Source organism: Xiphophorus maculatus, chromosome 8 (genome assembly GCF_002775205.1).
Source record: "Xiphophorus maculatus strain JP 163 A chromosome 8, X_maculatus-5.0-male, whole genome shotgun sequence".
In the NCBI taxonomy this organism is placed as follows: Eukaryota; Metazoa; Chordata; class Actinopteri; order Cyprinodontiformes; family Poeciliidae; genus Xiphophorus; species Xiphophorus maculatus.
This window is the reverse complement of record NC_036450.1, coordinates 25,400,687-25,423,116: the sequence shown is the minus strand read 5'-3', so window position 1 is coordinate 25,423,116 and position 22,430 is coordinate 25,400,687. Positions and strand designations below refer to the sequence as shown.

The window sequence follows — 22,430 nt, the reverse complement described above, 5'->3', positions numbered from 1 at the left end:
CATTTTAACTCCACCTTTGTTTAATCAATAATGAAAGTGTTCGGATTAAAAGACTGCCATGAAGAAAGTCCAGCCAAGAGGATCCCAGTCACGCGTGACAAGAAGCGTATTCAATAAAGATGAAAGATCGAACAGTCTTTGCCAAATAAAGTGACTTTTAATTTAGATTCAGAGGTGGGAGGGGCAGGGGAGACAAAGTAAATGTGGGTACAATGATGATTATGATTAAAAAATAAATAGAAAATAATGGCAATTACAATGTGCTACAAAATATGTGGAGTAGTTTACATATTTAAAAAAGCTTTTTCTTCTTCTTCCTTTCTAGCAAATTTGCAGTTAAATAGTCCATCGTTTCCAAATATAATATCGCTGTTGCTCAAATTGGCAAAGAACATTTTTGCTGTAGTTACCTCGTTAAGGCAACGCTGGACCACAAAGGGTACGGTTGCAAAACTGATCATAGAAAAAAAAAAACAATAAAAAACAAACTTCAGCTTTACAAAGTAGAATTAGGAACCAACCGTTGCATGTTTCACTGCCTGACCTAGTGTCAGATGACTAGTTTCTGTCATACATGCGTCATGTGCCTATGTGTGAAGTTTTTCTTTTTTTTTTTTCTTACAACAGCTTTATAGTTTTCTAACATATAGAATGTATACAGTGCCAACAATGATCCATTATCCAACTAATGACAAAGTTACCATGATTAACAATTCTTTTGATACACACACGTTCTCTAATGAAAACAGCTGATTATACAGTACATAAACCCGCGTCTGGATGGGTTATACATGTCAAACCATTTAAAAACATACAATGGCAGAAAAGGCCATCGCACACACAGCTCTGAAAGCCCCGACAGAGGGAAGGAACGGTGGTGGTGCTGGTGTGGCGGGAGATTTAAAACTTTTTATTTTCCCACAGTGCTGAAGCACGTCGCAGACAACAATGATGCTGCGATTGCACCAAGTGTCACCAGAACTGGTCAGTTTTTGTTGTTTTAGTTGCATCATTTTCTAGTAAATGACATAGAAAGCAAAACCAACAGTGTTAGTGGACTGATTTCATACGTCCTACGATGGAAATTCAAGAATGCAGCTAAGGTGGTTGATGCTGACAGAGACTTTTTGCTTTTCAATTAGGGCCAATTTTTCCCCCCGACTTATTAAAGTCTTCTCACAGTGTAAATGTCAGGCTAGTAAAAAATAAATAACCGTGATTTTATAGCATTCTCATCGTTTCTTTCTCCAATCAAGGCCAAAAGAATTTGGAAACTACAACAGCGTATTTTGGGTCTCAGAATTTTCTAGAAAAATTAGAACATTTCCAAAAATCCAAAAATTATTACTTTTGAAACTCAGAAGCTTTTTCTAGAAAATTTCTGAGGTTTTCTAGCAAATCTTCTACCTTACAGGCTCAGAAATGTCCTTGTTTTTTCTAAAACATATCTGCGATTAATCCCGACATTTCTGACTTTTTGGGTGTAAATATACTCCTTTTTCTGTTCTTTCTAAAATGGCCCTAATACATCATCATGGGAAACGCAATGCTTTTATTTCAATGGGATAAATGCGCCTTTAGCTTTGGATCCACAACGATTTGCGCTTCCGTTTGCTAATATACATATGACTTATTTTATTTATTTTATTAAAATATTGAATGAATAAGAAAATAGTGAATGATTAGTTTAAAAAAAAAAAACTTTTCTCAAAACATTTGGACCCCATTATTCTAGATCATTTTTTTGCCAGCTTCATCTCAAAGGTTCAGGATTCAGGTGCTGATGGAGGAAGAAGAGGTAGATTGTTTTGTGCAGTGAACGGCTTCTGTCGATTTGGCAGAATGTTTTGGATGTTGACATGCTGCTTCTGCAAGTCAACGACTCGATGCGATGTGCTGGGTTTCCCTAGAAAACATTTTAAACTAATTTGAATAATAAACTGAGCTCACTGCACTGTGTGATAGCTAGGATCAATTTGAACAGATGTGTGGATGAATTGTCAGAAAAATATATCTTTCAGTACGATACTAACCACTGTTGGCCAAAAGTGGCGCTGCACTTCAAGGCACTTTCTTGTTGCTTTCGCTTCTGACACGGATTCTAAATCTGATACACAGCCTGGACAACATGAGCTGCAACTTAACAGCAAATTCTATTTATATTAGATTATATTAGATTTTTTGTAAAATTTACTCAGAGTATAAAATGTATTGACTTAGATCTATTTAAACTAATAATACCAGGAAGTTACTTTTGTGCTGTGTTCAGATTCCCAGTCCTAATTCTTTCTCTCCTTCCTGATAGTCAGAGAAAGGAAGAAATAAATCATTTAAGGATTGACAAAGGGATGATGTTGGTTTTGATTTTTATGTCTTTGATGACATAAAAATATTTTGAAATACCATAAAAAAAACTAAAGAGCTTCATACATACAGATGTGACGAGGTTTTTCCCAAGTAGCCATTAATGTTATCTTTAAAAATCGTTGTTTGACCACCAGACTAACTTTGGGCTGAGAGGAATAAAAACCAAACAATAGTAAAGTGAGGCTGATAAACGGATACATTTCAGTTACATGTTGTCACAATATTGCTTGACTCTGTATGTGTGAGGACCTTTAATCTTCTAATATAAGTGACATCACATAGCTGTGTTTCCATTACAAATGTGCGCAAAACTTTGTCAATATTCCGCTAATGTCGACAAAAAACTATTTTGCAATTGTGCCGTTTCCCTTCAGTAAAAATCTAAATTAAAATCGCACATCAATAAGTTTGGTCACACAATAACTCATTAAAAAACATGCCAACTACTTCCTGTCGTCTTCTTCTTCGTGGTTGGCGCCAGAGGCAACATCCAGTTGTTGATCCATGAGGCTGGTGTGATGCGGGAAAAGTGTTTTGCTAAGTAAACTGATATCCATATGACCAAAAACCAAACCATCAAAGCGCCAAAACGCTTTATCAAGAAATTAGTTTTCAAAATTGGTGTTTATATTCAAAATGTCAAACGGTGCAATTACATGGTCACTGGAAACACAGCTACTGTGTCACACTGAGCAGATTTCTTTTGTAGTTTGGTTGCACTGATGTCTTCGACTTACAGAAGGGAACCTGCTCCTTTCCACTAAATATTTCAAATGCATATGGCAACATGAAGCAGCTACAGTAAAGTTAATGTTGGAATCCCTCAGTTTCCATCATCTTCCTCATGCACACCGCCTGCCCCCCCAAACGTTCCCTCCCCAGTCTGAGGCTTGTGCTTGAAATGCTGGCCTGTGGAGTCGGTGCCTGTTAGGCTCTTTTTGTACTTCACTCACCATGTTCCTTCATGCACCTCCACACTGCACTGAAAGGACCTCAGAGTACAGTAGGACACTTAAAAGACAAAAGACGAACAAAAACACTGGTATGCACGCACACGCTGAAGTGGGTGCAGACGGGGGGCCGGGCGGCGCTCTTCGGCTCAGTCCACAAGTCAGTTGTTTTCGAACAGCGCCAGCAGGTCGTCGTTGCTGTTGTTCGGGAGGTCGGGGGGGCCCAGGTACGACAGCAGCTCGTCCGGGTTGGTCAGCTCGGGAAGAAGCTGCAGGGCAGACAGAAACAGTGTGAGATGCTGAGGATTTCTGTACATTAAGTACAACTATTTCTGTTTTTCATGGCTTTGCTGCTCCAAAGAAAGAAAATAAACTGATTTAAACTGCAAGCTGCCTTTTTGCGCAAAGAAAACACTTACCTGCTGTGTTCCCACTGGCCTTAGAATTGCGCAAATTGGAATTGCAAAAATAAATCTGCTTAATGGAAACAAGCCAATTTAAAAAAAATACTTCTCATATTTCAAAACAAAAGGTTTTTGTGGTGTTTCAGAGCTGTATCGAAGTCGGTGTATTTCGAAAAACTACAGTGGAAACGCTTGTGATTTTCTCATCACACGAGTCATGTGATCAACAACCGGACATTACGATTGGCAAAAAACACAAAGAGGACAACAGGAAGTAGTTGAAGAATCATGGCATGCCTTTTAATGACATCCCATCAACAAACTTACTCACGTGTGATTTTAATTGTGTTTCTCATTTAATGGAAGCTGCCAGAATATTGACAAAGTTTTGCACACATTTTTAATGGACACTCAGCTACTGAGATCACATGCACAAACATGTCATAACCTACTTTTACTGCCGAGCCTGAATCATTCAAATACCTCACGGCCAGATGTACAGAAATACCTTAATGCTGAAGTAAAACTCAAGGATTTAACAGGAGGCATCACTCATAATTTTTAATAACCACGACTGCACAAACTGATGCAGTCGTGGTTAATTACCAGCTGCCTCTCTAGGATGTCAGGTATTGTCAATAAGATATAGAACTTTATTTCAGTTATTTACATCAAAAAAATTAAACTTAGCTACTATGTGAATTCAGTGGGAAGCCACGCTAACCCTAAAGCACTAGTCATAAATATTAGTTACATTAACACTAACGCGCTACATAAACATGGCGTTTTGTAGAAACTAATGCTGAAGTGCTAAGTACAACTTATGTCAATGATTAAACATGTACAAAATCATAGTACATCACTGCACCAGAGTCAAATTTGGCATTACACACGTACTTGTGCACTTGCGGTACAGGAAGTGATTCTTTGGAAATAACTTTTCACTAAGAGTTTCAGTTTTATAGTATTGCTAACTCTGTTGCTGCCAGTATTTCTAACTCTGTTGCTAAATTTTGACTAATTGACCGCAGTAGGACTCCAATCAGAAAGCATGCAGGACAACAGTAGATTAGAAACTGCTTTAAAATTAAGCTAAGCATGCTAAGCATTTTCAAAGTTAGCGTTTCATAATGCAGTATATATAATATGAGTTTCCCTTTTTTACATGAAATGACTGGAATAAATGAGGTTTTCACTGGAGGTCTCTGGTTTGTTTGAGGTAAAAAAAAAGAGCTACTAAAATATGGACTGTTGTACCTCGTTATTAATTAGCAAACAACATATTAGCTGAAAGATTTTGTTACTGCAAAACAAACCTGTATCATCATCTTGCCGCCATGTTTCACAGGTCATCTCATCTGACCAAAGAACTGTTCTTCACAGTATTTTTCTTAAAAGCCTTCTCAAACAAGATGCTCACTGTTTGTTTTTCCTTGTTCAGGTCTGATTGTTACTCACATCCAGAGCGTGATCGGCCCCCTCCCCTGCAGGGCCTCCCAGACTGAAGGAGCCTTCACCCTGCAGCCGTGAGTTCTGTGTGGCTGAGCTCCTCTGTGCTAGCGGGCTGCTAGCCTCGCCAAGGCTCTGGTTGTTGTGGACCCCCGATACGTGCTGCTGGAGGATGCTGCCGTGCGAGTGCTCCATTCCTCCAGAGTGGGCCGCCTGAAAGCAATTATAATATATTTTTTGCAATTAACTATACATTCTATAGGTTTTCTCCTACAATTATGCATGTGATATCTGAGGCCTAGTAGACATGTAGGTGGATATCTGGGAAAACAAATTCATTTTTATGAGTTTTAGCCTTCCATCCACTAGAAAACTCAGTTTAATATCACTAAAAACATAATTTATAAAAACTCAAACTAAAGTTCAGATTTGAGAAAACTGTATTTCTGTTTGTGTGTCTACATGGGAAAGCTGACAGAGTCCCATGCATTACAGTCTAACTTTCTGATCGCCTTGTGTTTTATCAAGTGTGTATTCCAATGCGTTATTTAAAAGTAGTTCAACCTCAATATCTGTCCACACAAATGGACCTCCTGGCATCATGTTTAATTTCTAACAGAAAATTGTGGTTGTTTTGAAGCAATCTGATTGGCTGACAGGTTTTAGCTTTACGCTACACTGCCCCCTGTGGGTTTGGCATGTTTAAAGCAACTCCCAGGTTCATGTGGATGAAAAGTTTTCTGAAACCGATTCTGTGTGTTCGATATTAGGTTTTTAAACAATGTGGTGTAGATATTGGTTTTTGTAAAGAGCTGGCTGCCTTTGGCTTTAATATGTCTAACCTGCTCAGACTGGTAGGGGAGGGGGGGCGGCGGTCCGGAGGAGGTGTACTCTCCGAGTGTTGGGGTCCCAGGAGTGTTGGGGAAGTCTGTAAATCCTGTTTGTCCGGAGAATCCCTGGCTTCCTGCAAGAGCAAAACAAACCAGGCATGACTTCAGTTCAGCATGCCGTATGTCAGGGGTTTCTAAATATTTTAATCACTGGGGCCAAAATTGTCGAGCTACCTGGCCGGCTGTAGTCAGGGGTGTTCCTGCCCCCTGCACTCAGACTCTGGTATGGGGACGAAGCGGGCCCCAGGGCCGCGATCATTTCCATCACATTCGGCAGGACCATGTGACTCGGACTGACAGTGCGGCAGCGCTTTAGGACCGGACCATCAGGCTCCTCCTTTATGTGGAGGTCGGGTTTGATCGGCACGGGCCTCCAGCCGCACACCGGGTCGATGGTGATCTCCTCGTAATCAGAACTGAGAGAGGGGAAACAGAACCGCAACATTAAGATACAAAGCTCTTAACCAGTGGTGTATAAACATTCGTTTGTGCTAAGGATCAAAATCACCAAGTTGAAAGGAATTGAGGGGCCAAAATAGCTTTCTTCCAGGTTAAAAACGCAAAAAGATTATTGTGAATTCTTTGTCTTTTACTCATGATGGTGTATTAGAGCCACTGTAGATGGGGAGAAAAAATGGGTACTTTTTCTAGAAAAGAAACTCGAAAGTTTTCAACTTTTGAAACTCTGAAAGTTCCAAGTTTTTTCTAGTAAATTTCTGAGATTAATCTAAAAATTTCTGTTTTTTAACTTTTTTCTATCCACAATGGCCCTAATACAACATCGTATTTCAGGGCCGGCCCAAGCCTCCATGGGGCCCTAAGCGAAATGTGGTTTTGGGGCCCCATAGTTCTGCTAACAATGTAGACTGGCTGCAATCAGCAGTTCGATCATTAGCTCATTCACACACCTGTTATAAACTTATTGCATCTCTGGCAGTGCTGTTTACATTTTATACATGTATAATAAGATACATTTATTGGCCAACTGATTTATCAATCAGTTAATTTCTGGGCCCCGATTTCCTTAATTTCGGGGGATCGGTAATCAGCTCTACATGTGAAGCCCATCTTATCCCCTGATCTTATTTTCGTCAGCAAAGGTTTAAAAATCATCCTCTGTCCTCTTCTGCTCTACAGTGAGAGGTTTGACTGACAGACTGACCCACCAGGTCAAGTCTGAACGTTTACAGTTAACAATATTCACCTCACTGTTGCCAACTCAGCGACTTTCTTCTATATTTAGCGACATTTCAGACAAAAAGATTGATATCGGCCAAAATCAAAATTGGCAGGTCAGGAGTTTTAAAGATCGGTAACCAGGGATCGGCCAGAAAACTGCAATCAGTGCAGCCCAACTTAAGATGGAATACATACACACATATTCATGACATTCTGTGATTAAATTAATTTCTCTTAAGCATAACTCACTTGGTGTAAAAATTTAATTTACACCAGGTCCCTGAGAATGTGGACCGGTACCGGGTTGATTCTGAGCCTTCAAATGATTTTAACAGAAGTTTCATATACGTAACTTAGAAATTGATGTAAAAACGTTTGTTTGTTTTAGCCACAAAATGATCAGCAGCAAACAGCATATCACCAACTACAGCTTAGAGCAGTTCATAGATACATTGCAGTAGCCATGTAGCCTGATGTAGAAACATTTTGCTAGACAATGTCAAACATTGAGAAGTTTTAATTATTGTTATCAATTGTTATCAGACACACCGTTTTGAAGCCAAAAATGTACAGAGCCAAGCAGGAGAATCAACTAATTTCAAGTTAAAACTCAGCTTCACACTAAGATGCTAGCACAAATGTTTGGCTGTTGAACTGAACCGTTCAAGGTGGAGCCATGTCTACCAAAGGTTTGGTCTTCTGAACCAGACACGCTCCAACTCTTCAACACGCTGTCAGCTCCCGGTCAGAAAGACGCATTTAGCTCAGTGTCCATGAAATGATATTGAGAAATAATTTTTTATTAATTGATTTTAATTGCCTTTGCGATGAACTCTTTGCGTAAAATCTATAATTCACACCAGTCAAGGGTGTGAATTATAATCTGTCAAATGACCAACAGCTTCAAATTTTCCCATCATTTAAAAAAATAACCGGTCAAATACGGGAAATATTCCGTTAACGCGACCTTTGCACGGCAAATTACCGGTGAAGCATGTGGTACCTACCGTGGCCACCAGGGGGGCCCAAAGAACTTTTTTTTTGTCTTTTTGTCCATAAATAATTTCTACACACATCATCAAATATATATTATTGTAAAAACAAATCATTTCATGATGAAATTGTGTGTTTTTTGTTATACTGATATAGAAATCGTTGCTAAAAAAAATAAATAAATGAGCTCCACTAAGGGGGCCCCTTAGTGGCCCTGGGGCCCTATGCGGCTGCTTAGTTTGCTTATGCCTTGGGCCAGCCCTGTCGTATTTACATGCGCCACAATAAATTAAACATGTAATATTTTACATTTGACTTAATGTTTTCAACAGGTAAACATTAAGTCAAATGTTTACCTGGTTAACCTTTAACATTTTGGACTTATTTTCGGTTTTGTAGGTCTTTAAAATGGTTTTGGTTTATTTTCAGCAACAGAAAAAATAATTTTCTTCTAAAAATTGTTGCTGTATTTAGTGAAACACGGTAATAAATGACTGGATGTTTGTGGCACCAATTATTGTGAAGTTCTTTTTATTGCACTTAACATTTTCCATTTAAGAAGATATAAACATGGCGTGGAAAAAATCATCCTAAAAAATTACAAAAGGTGTCAGAGGGCCACAATGGCCTCCAGGGCCGCACTTTGAAAACCCCTGCTCTAAACTCAAAACCCTCAGGACCCTGTTGACTTGCTGTGTTTGAGATCAGCTTAACAATTTGACACTGATTTATTTACAGAATCATCACAGACATGCTCACTAATTCAGGTTTCAGTATTTTGTTAATCTTAAGACTTTTAATTTGAAAAGCCTCTAAATTCCAGCTCCATCTATCCCCCATTTCAGTTCTCAGTCTGTTATTCACTCCACATAATTTTCATGTGGGTTAAAAAGTTTCACTTTGTTCTAAAACAAGTGGTTCACAATTATGTGCTATATTTATTTTTTTAACTTACTTCTGTATGTAGACCAGAATCCCCAGCATGTACTGGTCGACCTCCAGGCCTTCTAGCAAAGCTGTTTTACTGCAAACGAGAGGAGCAGCTAGTTGGTTAAGTTTCATGTCGGTAAAAGTGGCTTTGACAGAAAAGTTGCCTCTGCACATACTTGCACACAGGACACCGCCACGTCCCTCTTTCACAGTTCAGTTGTAAATAAGACTCCAGGTCAAAACACTTGAAGAAGAAAAAAAAACATGGCCGCTCCGTGTTAAGTCGTGATTTGAAGTAGTCATGGTGTGTGATGCTGGACGGTGTGTGACCTCACCTGTATGTGCCTGCAGTCGTGGCCTCTGGCTGGCAGCTGGATTCGTCTGAATGTGATCGGACACTTGAGGGAGACTTTGATTGCCGTCTGCTCCACTCCGTCCTCTCCGTTTAGACCGGGCGTCCCGGGGATGGTGCCGCTACTGAAGTTTCGCTTTACTGGAACAAAAGCACAGCGGCGACGACATTTGACTACGTTGTTGCTCAGGAAACAGTCCACCAGTGTGATCGCTCGACGACAACGAGCGATCACACTGGTGACCGGAATCGGATGATTTATAGCTTGACTGACCTTAACCAGCGTTGATTAATCAATAATATCAGATGATAAACTCCACAGAGTTGTACAGAGACTGCTTCTACATGTACAAACTGTTATAAATGTGGTTCGTATAGTAAAAGTGTTTTGAGGACAAGAAAAGCTCCATATAACTTCAATTGGTTTCCCTTCTCAGAAAGGAACATTTTGAAGGCTTCTTCCTTCATATCTCTTTTATTATTTTTAAAGAGAAATCTGAAGCTGCCAAATCGGTTTTGGGAGGACAGATCGGAAATTGGCCAAAAAGTTAGGATCGGTGCACCCAAGTTGAAACAAAAATTTAGTCCCTGCCCCTAAACAACCATTTGACTTTTTCTTTGCCTGACAAAAACTAGAACTACTTGTCTGAATGAAGAGCGATACACAGAACAAAACAGCTGGAGTTTCTTTCCTGTCAGAAAATTAGCTACTGAGGGATCACTCCAGGAAAGAAATGTTTAATTAGAGATTAGGTCTTCTAAATAAAACAAAAACTATAAGCTTCATAAAAAAAAAATAGCTAAAGAGACATAAAATACATTTTTAAAAAATCCCATTAAAGTCCTCACTAACTTCCTTCACCTTATTTCAATTCTACAGAAAGAATTGAATCTGTAATTTTTTACAAGCCCGCCGCTGATGTGTGGAATCAGATGAAAATATTGTGCAGAAATGAAAACATTGTTGCAAAAACAAAGAAAATCAATTAAACCTTGATATGCGAAGAATTTGTGGAATTTCCGTAACACTTTTTCTTCTTGTGGTATTGTGTCACCATGGTTACGTGAGACAGATGGTCCCGGATGCTTGTGAGAGATGAGCAGAGACAGCAAAAGCCTGTTCCTGTTTCCAGAGTTCCTCAACAACATCAGGTGGATTCTGTGGCGGCCCACCAGGGACTGGACACGTCTCACTGGGACGACTGCAACTCCCATTAGGAAACAGTCCACAGCTGCTCCACTGGTGGCGTCCCCATTGTCCCACGCCGCTCCTCTTCTCTGCTCACTGCAGTCAAACTGAAAAGCACATCTGGTCTTCTCCGAATAGTTCAAACTCTGTCGGACCGGTCTGTTCTTTGGATCCGTAGCTCGTAAGAACTTTGATAAAAAGTGATAAAGAACCAACTAATGTAGCTGTCCAAACTTTTTTAGTTTTATTTGCTCAACAATAAAAAAAGTTTAGGAAATATGTATATTATTAAAGATCCAAAACATTAAAAGGGCTTACTAAAAGAAAAACAGACATTTCCAAAAATTTTGGGGGGTCACTGGTTGTTCGTACTATTCTTGTGATCAGGGGCCGAACAAAATCAACTAATGGCCCCGGGGCCACACCTTGGACACCTCTGAACGAATGTTTTTAAGATAACAAATGCAGGTTTGAACAATTCTTCAGCTTTTTGATGGAGTCATTTTAATTTTCACAAAACAACGACTCTAAAAGAACTACTGAATTTTTTTAAACTATTTTTTTAAACTTTGTAGGGGAAAAATGTACTTCAATTTTAAGAGCTCACATTGTACAGACATTAAGTATATATAAATAAACTTTAGAGGAAACAGAATAAAGAATTTTTCATGGCATTCTCCACAAACATCAACATCACATAGACGAAAATGAATCCATCCACTTTATTGTAAAAATGTTGAGTCTCTCTTTATTCTTAAAATGTAAAAAGAAAAAAATAATGGTCCTTTAAAAATGAGAACAGATTTTTTGCAGGAGGTATTAATCAAAATGTAGACGCAGTCTTCTGTCACTAAATCATGTAACATTTGTGGCTCTAAAGTTTTATTCAGCTGCACTGAGGGAAAAATGGCTGCTTGGATTATAAAGGTTGCAGACCAAACATAGTTTAAGTTTACTCACTCTTGGTAATGCAGTGCTCAGCTGGCAGCAGCCTCTTCTTCATCAGGCCCTGCAGGACGGACCTGACCGACGGCCGGTGGACCAACTGCAGCACAAACAGGTGAGACTGTGGACAAAGACACAGGAGGGGACAAATTCACCATGGGATTCTGCATCACTGTGATCCGAGATGTATTTAGTGGAGCGTTGCTGTGGCGACAGGACGGGTGAGGCATCTGGACTTACGCAGCAGCATGCCGTCACAGTGATCTGCACGGTGTTGCGTCCCGGTTGACACACTTGCTTTAGGTACAGGGGCTTGTGGGAAGTCTTGTTGTCCCCTCTCTCGATGGACAGAGGAGTTGCATTAACACTGACCTGGGACAGAAAGTTCAGAAAAAACAATCAACAGTACAAATCTGGTGCTTTTTAAGTGTGTCCCAATGTAACTTTTACACTTACGATGTGATACAGATAACTGAGCTTTGAGTATTGACAGATACCAATATTCATAAGATATCAGCAGGAATCATACACACTTTTATTGCTTATTTTGTAGTGTGTAATGTTAGAGCAGGCTTGATCAATTGATATTACTAAAGCAGAGAACAATAGTAAACAACAACAGGTATGAGAACAAACTCATTTATTATTAACCAATGTGACTGCGTGGGATACAAATGCAGACTGAGGTAATCCGACTCTCGATTCTGGCTGATATTGGACCACTGTCCGATACCACTGGTGCTTTTAAATTCTCAAAACTGCTGACTCCTGTAAATTAAACGGCTCTGTGTCCATGGTTACATATCCAACGCGCTAAAGGTTCAAAGTGTCACAATCTCTGATGGCACGTTTCTTTTTCTGCAACATCAACACTCTTCCACAAATTCACCTCCTTGGATTCAAACGTAAAAATGCATCAATAACTTTTCTTTTTTTTTGCCACAAACTGAGCTTTACGCAGTTTGACCTGCTAACATGTTCAGCTCATGAAGAAATGAGAAAGAAAATCAGGCAGGTTGGTACTGAAACTGATGGCCAAAATATAAAAAGTTGAAAAAATGTATTAGACATCTTCAATATATATTCACAAAGGCACATATTGAGACCATAAAAACACCATAAATCCCAGATCTTGAAAATTGATGTTAAAGACAACTCGCTAATAAGTGACGTCATCTCAGCTTCTAATATAAAGCACCAGCATGGCTACAAAAACCTGAACACTGCTTATTATACTGCTCTATGTACTAAAAATCTGAAAAGGCGCTGGAAGAGATGAAAGAAAAGGAAGTGACTTTATAGAAGGTGATATTCCAATTGCCATGTTTATTAATCATATCACCATCACATGATTTTATATTATCCAACCATCGATACTGTATTGATAGAAAATCAGCCATAAAACTAATCTCTACATGCTTGTAGGAATTTGGGAATTTATATGCCACTATTGCATTACATGCAATAATATGCACTTTTCTGCAAAAATGGGTCAAGAGACATTTTCTTTTCATACTGCTGTTGCAACAGTTTCCTCTGAGACAGTCATTAATAAAGTGTCATGGAATAACACAATAAGTATCTGTTCAATTTTGAAGGTGACAACAAAATAAAAATAAAAAACTTACAATAAAGCCGCTGTACTGATGTTGGCTGACCTGCATTTTGGTACAGTAAGTGATAACGGCAGCTGTCCCTGCCAGTGGCTGTCTGCTGCCGTTAGCTCTGATGTCAAATGAATAAAATATGCATAAGATAGGCAAAGAGCTGTTAATAATTATCGAGATTTATGGTAGTGAGCAAATCGCTGATTTTATCCTTTTAATTATCCATGTACAAATATTGAATGTTGCAGATTTGAAATGGGTACAATAAGAGATTAAAACTGTACTTTTCTGATGTTATCAGTTTAAATTAGATTAATGGGCTAAGTAGGCTGCAAGCAAATGAACCATTCTTAGGAAGCAGTTTTAAATGGTCCCAGGAATTATAGCCATAAACCATAATATTGTGGCTTTGAGACCATTTTCAAGTAATATAAAGATAGTGAAATAAGAGTGGAAGTATGTCCTCTCAAAGATCAATAAACTTTAATTTATAAAGAACAACTGACACTGAAACTGGAAAACATTTTGACTATTCAAAATTTTTAAAAAATAAATAAATAAAAAGATGGAAATAAAACCCAAACATAACCGAAACCATTAACAAAATGGATTATGACGTCTCCATAAACAACATTGCTGTAAAAAAATAATTATTATTAGATTCAGAGAGGTAAGAGACGCAAAACTGCCAGTTAGGACTTTTGTGATAATGGAGCTCATTTTCATTTATGATGTGATTAATTGATTTATTGCTTATTGCCAAAGGCTTATTGGTTGTAGGAAGACAAAATATTCAAAAATAAGTAAATGAGCTCTTTATCAAATGGTTTCTGTATTCTTGCAGTTTCAGAACCAAAAGCTGTTATTAGACATGTCGGCCTCAATGTTTTCTTCCTGTAAGTCAGCTGCACTGCAACATGGCGGTCATAAAGAGCTGCAGCACCGCTGTCCCAACATTTCCACTGAGTCAAGTTCAGTGATGCTAATTTAATCAGACAGTTAAAGGTCAAACACAACTTCACTGAGATAACTTGGCCTCAATCAGCTGAGTAGATGAATAAGAAAATAAGTTTTTTTCTAAGGAGTCCATTTTGAAGACTTCTTTGTGGCACATAAATGATACTTTATTGTCACAGTAAATAGACAAATAGCTTATCTCAAATATATGAGATCAATACAAAACGTCTACATCAGTGAGTCAGTTTGGATCCTTGAACATGAGATGAATCCATCCGAGAGCTGGATCCAGTGAAAAAGGTTGAGGGTGCTGCTTACCTGCACAGAGGCGGGCCAGTTAGTGTTCATCTGCCTGTCTTCATGGTGGTAACATTTGAACTGCAGCTCCAGATCTGGTCTGTAGGGGGAGACACAACACAGCGGTCAAACAGACCCATGGTGGGGTTTCCTATGCATCTGGGTCTGTTTCCTGTGTTAGATAAACAGCTTCACTTTATGTGTATTTAATCAAATTCACGATACTATAAAGTATATGCAAACACATACAGATGAATGCCGTATGGGGAAGTGGAGGATGTTTTCTGATGGATCTGGGCTTAAACTAGTTACAGTCATGTAGCTCTCATCAGATTCAGTATCTGTAAAGCAACTCGTTTCAGTTGTAAAGCTATACTGTATATGCGCAAGCAGGAAGAATGATAAGCGTAAATTCAAGAAGCCAGAATGTTGTAAACCAAATCAAAAGTGGTTTCAATGTTCGCTTAAATATGTCAACACGTATGCAGCCGAATTATTGCAGCTTTTTCTTTTTTTACCTTTTTTAGTTCAGTTCTTCAGAATAATAGTCACATTATACATGGAAAAAGTTCTGAAATTACTTTTATAAGTTTCTTTTTTTGCATCACAAAAACATGGAATTTGAATAGTGATGTAGACGCTCCGACATCCCTTGTACATGACCTGAAACAACCACCAGGTGTCACACTAGAGCAGCAAAGTCACAGTGGAAAAACGGAAACCCAACTCGAAAGCTTTCAATCATTTCTTTGATCAAGAGAACCAGACTCAAGTCTCTGTCTTTCTTTTTGTCGTCCCTGGAGATCTCATATGAACTATTTTATTTATATCTTCTCACCTCATCACCAGTGTTTTGTAGACCGAGTCTCGGAGCTGGAACGCGTGGTTGCTGACAGCCAGGTTGTGCTCCAATCGGAACGGCTCCAACACCACGCCGTCTCGGACGGGGAAGGTCAGACGCAGGTCGTCGCTAGGGTTACCTTCAAAGGCAAACATATTTTAGTGCTGGAATCAGTAACTAAAGTTCAAACTTTAGACAACTTCTATATCAACAAACTGCAAACAGATGCAACCAATAAAACTAATCAACTAAGGCTGCGTTCACGCTGCAGCCTGAAGTGACCCAATTCCGATTTTTTTTGAGGTAATGCGACCTGTATCTGATCTTTTCATGACAGTCTGGACAACACATGTCAGATTCTTTTCGAATGCGACCTAGGCCACTTGAGTATCTGATAGGCATTCGATTCAAATGCGACCTAACGTTCAGGTCGCATTCATCCAACCTGAACGTCACTCGTACCGACAAATGTCACTATTCTGCGACCTGACACGCGCAAGCAGGAAGAAAACAACAACCATGACGGATTATAATGAGGATTAAGTTGTTAATATGCTGGTTCCAGTCGGACAACAACTTCAAATGTGTAAGCTAGGCGCCACCGTTAGCATCCATGTTTACTTCCGCAAACACTGAGCACTTCTTCTTTTTATGGCGGTTGGCAGAACACTGAGAACGCGGTTACTGTGCCCTCTACTGCGCATGCGGGACACTTTCAGGTCATTTGCCTGTTCACACTGCAGAACACATACAGGTCGCATATATTTAGAAATGTGAACGGCCACGGCAAAAAAATCCCATTGGACAAATAAATCAGAATTGGGTCACTTCAAGCCGCAGTGTGAACACAGCTTTAATGATCAGCAGCAAATACAGTTGGAACCAGAAGTTTGCATACAGTGGATAAAAAGACACTGCCTGAAGTTAAATCCGACCTCTTCATCGCTTAAAGAGACAGTAATAATTATTTTAGTAATTTATTTTGAAGACATTAATAAATCAATCTCTGGCATGTTCTTTCTCTCATTATTATGGCATTTAGCAAATAGAAATAATTTTGGTAATTCTAACTGATCTCAAAAAGAAAAATTTAGTCTGATTCAACTTCAGACAGAAAAAAACGTTTCAACTGTATGAGAACTTCCATGAAAGTGGTTTCATACTATGAAGAATTCAACTGTGTGTCAATGCAGTGACAAAGAGGAAGTAACTGTTGTTGCCCATCAATCTAGGAAAGGAAAGCAGCTTCCCAACAATTTAAAGTCTGTCATTCTGCTTCAGGAGGTTATTCCTAAAGTGGAAAACATTTCAGACAATTCCCAGCAGTCGATGTCACATTAAGTTCACCCCACAGATGAAACAGTGCTCTACTTGGAGAAAATACTAACATCCATAGGACCTTAAATTGCACAGGCTCTGTTGGTGTTACAGACTAAAGATTGCCACGACGCAATTCAAAAAAGAAAGCAAGACCAGGTTCCAGTCGAACAACAACCGGCCGGAACAGTTGTTGTTCGACTGGAGTTAAGAAGGCTCCCAAGAGAAGGAGAACATTGACACATGGTTGGCTTAGGTTGATGTTTATTGAACAGAAAGATTAAATGTGATGTTTGGCCATAAGCCACAATATGCTGGAGAAAAATCTGATTAAAAAGAAATCAAATGTATCTTGGAGCATTATGGCCAAGCATCGGACTTGGACCCTGCAGTCTTTGAGTCAACCATGACCTCTTTATGTATTCTTGAGGTGAATGTGATAACATCCCTCTGTTTCCTCCTGTTTTGCTGAAGTTGGATCTTGACACACTGATCTAAATCCTGAAAAAGTGTTGCATGTCTGCAAATCTTAATGTACTTAGGGAACACTGTAAACACAATTCTTTCATAACAATGTGAGACACTGATGATGTCACGCAAAATATGGCCACTAGGAGTCACCGCAGCTGATGGTGCTTCAACAAAATCCTTACACAGCATTTTGGCTCTATTTAGTCCTCCAGGGATGATATTTAAGCTTTTTACATATTTGTTTACATATTTGTTAAAATTGTCACTATGTCTTGACAGGAAAATATGAGACAAGAAATCTGGAAAGTAATCCTCTGCCTTCTCCATTTGGCCCCACTGCCATCTGTAGAAATACACCACTCAGTGTCAGAAACAACCAATAAGAGCCAGGAGGAGGGTCTTAGCGCTGTCAACCATGCTCTTATGCAAGCTGCTCACACCCTGTCCCTTGCTCTTTGTTACGCAATAGCTCCTCCCCCACAGCAGAGCCTGCCATGAATGCTAATGCTAGTTAGCATGGCCACAGATGAAGGTGGATAAACAGTTTCCTGTATTGTTAGATTGTTTCTCCTCCATTACATTTTTTTTAGATTATCTGTCTCACAGATTTAACAAATATGTTAAAAAATATATTTTTATAAGTTACATGCTGCATCTTTAATATCTCATGGCTTCTTGATCATCTGAGGTTGTATTGTTCTAATTCTAAGCTGAAAGAGAGTGCGGCAACACGTAACCCTGACCGACCTGTAGAGGGCTGCTGGGTGCTGATGTTGGCTTTGGAGTCCAGCGGAAGGTAGGGTGGCTTGGTGTCCTGGCCTGGGGAGAGGTAGGGGGGTATGGAGCTCCCTGGTGTCATCGGCGGGGTGGGGTTCCCTCCCATCGGGGAGCTGGGGTACCCGGGTATCACTGCACCTCGGCCTGGCTGAGAAACAGAGATGAAAACAAAGTTAGAACTTCAATTTTTTTTTTTTTTTCCACATTGAAAGTTTTCCATGCTTGGCTCCGCTTGTAGATGTATTTAGGTTAGAGTCTAACAGAAGGCAATAACTGTTGTAACAAGTTGAAGGAGTCTTAAAGGACTTACCCCATTGACTGCAGCCTGTGTAAAGGCGTTGTAGCCCCCTGCTGCTCCAGATGGTAGACTGCCCTGGCCATTGAAAGGCTCTGACTGGAAGCCACAGGCAGGAAGCACAATGTTCAGATAATTCCTCACCTATCTTGACACAAAGAAGTTCAGCAGGAACGCTGAGAAGAAATCCACACAGGATTCCTCAACGATTCTCAAACATTTATTCAGGTTAAATTTTGAATATAATATCATTTGAAATATCAAAGGCAGGAGATCTGAATTTTGAATTGAAGGCTCTGTGATTTACTTGTTGGCAAGTTTTCAAATTTATTCAGCTTTAAACAAAATCCCATGCTAGTCAACCACAGTGAATCTGGTCACCTTATAAAACTGTGGAGGATTGGGCTGGCTGGCACCAGGAGGGAACTGTGTTGGGTTGTGGGTTCCAGATGTGTACGGCCCCATGTGAGGCATCCGACTGGACGGGTAAGAGGGTGACGGCGCGCATCTCTGCTGCGGACCACTGGGGTACTGCAGAGGCTGGTTGGAATACCCAGAGATCCCTCCGGAGTTGTATTGTTGCCCCGGAAACCCCTGGGAAAATAGACGACAGTTAATGAACCGCATAGGTTCGGCTGCAGTTGGAGTCCTAAATGTCTATAATGATTGAAAACAAAATTTCAAAAACTCAAAAGTGAAGTTCAAACCTCCACTGACCTCTGAATGGAAAGGTCGCTTGAGGCCCTGCTGTCCGCCCGAGAAGCCGGTGTGCTGGGGCATCCTCTGTGCCTGCGCGGGGTGAGAGGGATACAGCCCACCTGTGGAAGGTGGGAGTCCAGGCCTCAAAGGGACCATCCCGCCGTGGTTCATCCCCGGGGGCCCGCGGGACCCAGAATGAGACAGGAACTGGTTGCTGTAAGGGGATGCTCCACCCATCTGACCGGGGGAAGAGGGAAATAAAACAGGAGGCGTAAAAACAAAGCCTGCTGGTTCTTTTCCGCAGCCTGGTCGGCTTGTAGAGAACAGGGAGGGAAAGTTACTGATAAACTAATGACGCCAAGTTACAAGGAGGTCAGGAAAATGTTTTGATAACTTCTACCAACAAAAAGTCAGTTATCGGGACATCTGCAATCATGGGCTGTCTGGTTGCTAGGAGATGAAAAAGCAAGGTTTCTGCAGAGTTCAGCTGGTTAAGTTTATGATCACTAGAATTCACATTTAAAACCTACATAAATTCTGGAAAATGACTTTAGTTAACTGAATAACTTCCCTACTCAGTAACTTAAAGTTGCCTGAGACAGCTAAGAATAATTTCATAATTTATCTTTACCTTTTCGTGTGAGTTAATTTGCACTTAAAGCTGCAGTGGGTAACTTTTATAAAAATATATTTTTATACATTTGTTTAAACTGTCACTATGTCCTGATAGCATGAGACGGATCATCTGTGAAAAAAAACCCAGTTCCTCTGCCTTCTCCCTGTTGTCCTACTGCCATCTGCAGAAATACTCTGCTTGGTCAGAAACAACCTATCACAGCCAGGGGGAGGGTCTTAGTGCTGTGAATCACCTTAGTTAGCCTTTTGAGTTAACTAGCTGGTTGGGGTGTGACCCCAAAATCTAAAAGTCAAAATATAAATTTTTTTCTGAAATACTGAATGTTGGGTTTTCATTATCTGTAAGGTTCAATCATCAACTTGAAACCACTCCAGGGGTCACAAATTTGTAAATACACTGCTCAAAAAAATAAAGGGAACACTTTAAGTGTTAAACACCTGTTTAAGTGTTCCCTTTATTTTTTTGAGCAGTGTATTTCCCCCCTTTTTTTATATATAATTGCAAAACACTATGATTTTTTTATTTTCACCTGCTAAATAACAATAAACTCAACTCATAAATATTTTAACAAAATGAACGAATAAATCAGATTTCAGTAGACGAGGAATGCATAAATTATTGTAGAGTTTAAACCAAAAAACAGGTATTGCAGGTTTGCCATATAAAAAAAATAGCTACAAAACATATCATAATTTTTTTGATTTTCTAGATTTTTTTGTCTGTTCAGCAACAAAAACAGGATGTGGCCCAATTTTGCTTTATTTTGCTGAGATTATGCAACGGGCATGTCAAAGTCTGCATTTTAGTACAAACCACGGGATATTTTTGGTTTCCTCTACTAATAAATAATATTAAATTGAAAACAAAAACATGGATGAATACTTCCTGTTGGTAGTACAGTCACAGTAACAAATTTTGCTGGATAATAAATTGTCACAGAAGTTAAAATTGTTGTTTTCAAACCATTTTCAAGTAAGTTCCTTAAGAACCTTAAGTTCATAGAATTTAAGGTTCATAGAACTTTAAATTCTATGAACCTTTGACACAGGACTAGAAGACATTTTAAATAGCTAAAATAAGAAGAAGAAAAACAACAACAAATAAATTAATTCTGAAGTTTCTGTAAACAGAATTGTTGTTCAATTCAAGAGAGCAAAACATCAGACTTAAGACTTTTGTCATCCAGATTTTGGAAGAAAGAGAAAGAGAAAGGACAAAATAAAAAAAGGATACATCATCATAAATTAATTTATCTATTGTTTATTGTGACAGGCCTATCTGTTGCATCTTACATTGTCCATTTTAAGATTTTACTTGAATCTTTTTTGAACAATGTGGCGTAAGTGAAAACTTCAAATTTAAGCTATTCTTGAATTGTGACCAAGGATCCCTCAAAATGGTTCAGGGAGCCACAAATGGGCCCTGGGCCACACTTTGGACACCAAAGCAGTCCTAGCTCTTGCTATTGCAGACACTAATATTGACATTTGTGAATTGGTCTAACTTTTCATTTAGTAAGTGAATCTGTAACTAAATACCTAAGCAGAAACAAAACAAACAAACAAAAAAAGAGCAAACATGAAATTCTAGGACCAGAATTGCCTTGCAACCACAGATTCAGTTCTTTCTGCATCTCAGCCAGATGTTCGGGGTTTTCAGCAGCTTTTTCAGCCAGAGGGAGAGATCTGGCAGAGAATCTGCTGGAACATGGATTCCACCATCCACGGAGTGAATCTTCCCGAGACGTGTGGAGAGGGTGTTTTTAATAACTAATACATACATTTAAATGTCTGCACTCTGCTTACATTTCATTCCAGCAGTTGCAGCTCACAGCGCTGGTGATTCAGTCTGTTCAGCTTTGACAGTGACTCATACATAGTGTTTAAGTTTGAATGGCAAGCCAGTATCTAATTATGCAACGTCTCTGCTGGTAATCAGAAGCATGTGTCCTGGACTTGATGTGAGCATGAAGCAGAAAAACAGCTTCTGATTTCCAGGCCTGCAGCTAAAATGTTCCAACTAAAGAGCAGAGTCAGAACCAAGACGTTTGGAAACTTTCACAACCAACATCCCGGCTTGTGTGTGTGTGTGTGTGTGTGTGCGTGTGTGTGTGTGTGTGTGTGTGCGTGTGTGTGTGTGTGTGTGTGTGTGGAGCTCTTAGAAACTCTTATTGTTCCAAGAAGTAGGGGTGTGTGTGTGTGTTTTTTTTTCTTCTCTGAGACGTTTACCTGACCGTAGCTCAGTTCCTGGTTTTGTTTCTCCTGTATTGCTGCGACCGTTGCCGTGGCGGTGGCAGTGGCTGTGGCGGCGGCGACGGCGGCAGCTGCAGCCTGAGTGAAGTCGGAGGGAGCGCGGACGCCCAGGCCCGCGCCTCCGCCGTTGCCAGAGTAACTGTGGCGAGAGGGGAAAGTCGCAGAGATGAGTGGGCCGCGGTCTTAGTCAGCCGAGTCAATGAGTGTGTGAGGTGTCGTCATGGCGGTGGGTGACAGCGGCCACGCTGGCATATGTTGGTGTGGAACCCCGCCGCAGCAGAACAACAGCTCATGACATGCAGCATGAAAACATTACAGCTGCAAATACCTGCTCAAATCAGCACACTTAATCTCAGGGATGAAGTAAAAGATGCAACAGCCCAGCTGCACAGTTTGCTCACTTTAAAGCTGCAGTATGTAACTTTTCACTTTTCTTTTCTTTGCATATTTGTTTAAACTGTCATTATGTTGTGACACCATGGTATGAGAGATAATGTACAAAAATAATCTACCTTCTTCCAATGCTAACTAAAACAACCAATCAAACCTAGGAGGAGGGTCTTAGCACTGTCAATCATCCTCTATTTAATGCTTCTCATAACCACTTTCTCTCTGCTGTGCCAAAGCTAGTA

General features: G+C 39.8%; 1 protein-coding gene across 3 annotated transcripts in view; it reads right to left on the bottom strand.

Moving 5' to 3' along the window:
- Positions 1 to 135: 135 nt before the first annotated feature.
- Positions 136 to 22,430, bottom strand: part of zmiz2 (zinc finger MIZ-type containing 2) — a 41,465-nt gene continuing 19,170 nt past the window's right edge. For all 3 annotated transcript variants that reach the window (XM_023338761.1, XM_023338759.1, XM_023338760.1), the window contains exons 5-20: positions 21,775 to 21,937; positions 18,928 to 19,146; positions 18,592 to 18,804; positions 18,226 to 18,309; positions 17,886 to 18,063; positions 15,348 to 15,489; positions 14,531 to 14,609; positions 11,889 to 12,020; positions 11,664 to 11,769; positions 9,498 to 9,655; positions 9,339 to 9,406; positions 9,188 to 9,256; positions 6,235 to 6,476; positions 6,013 to 6,134; positions 5,180 to 5,383; positions 136 to 3,586 (exon numbers count right to left, since the gene is read on the bottom strand). In XM_023338761.1, the coding sequence (XP_023194529.1) occupies positions 3,479 to 3,586; positions 5,180 to 5,383; positions 6,013 to 6,134; positions 6,235 to 6,476; positions 9,188 to 9,256; positions 9,339 to 9,406; positions 9,498 to 9,655; positions 11,664 to 11,769; positions 11,889 to 12,020; positions 14,531 to 14,609; positions 15,348 to 15,489; positions 17,886 to 18,063; positions 18,226 to 18,309; positions 18,592 to 18,804; positions 18,928 to 19,146; positions 21,775 to 21,937 (2,287 nt within the window). In that variant the 3' untranslated portion in view covers positions 136 to 3,478. The remainder of the gene's footprint in view (positions 3,587 to 5,179; positions 5,384 to 6,012; positions 6,135 to 6,234; positions 6,477 to 9,187; positions 9,257 to 9,338; positions 9,407 to 9,497; positions 9,656 to 11,663; positions 11,770 to 11,888; positions 12,021 to 14,530; positions 14,610 to 15,347; positions 15,490 to 17,885; positions 18,064 to 18,225; positions 18,310 to 18,591; positions 18,805 to 18,927; positions 19,147 to 21,774; positions 21,938 to 22,430) is intronic.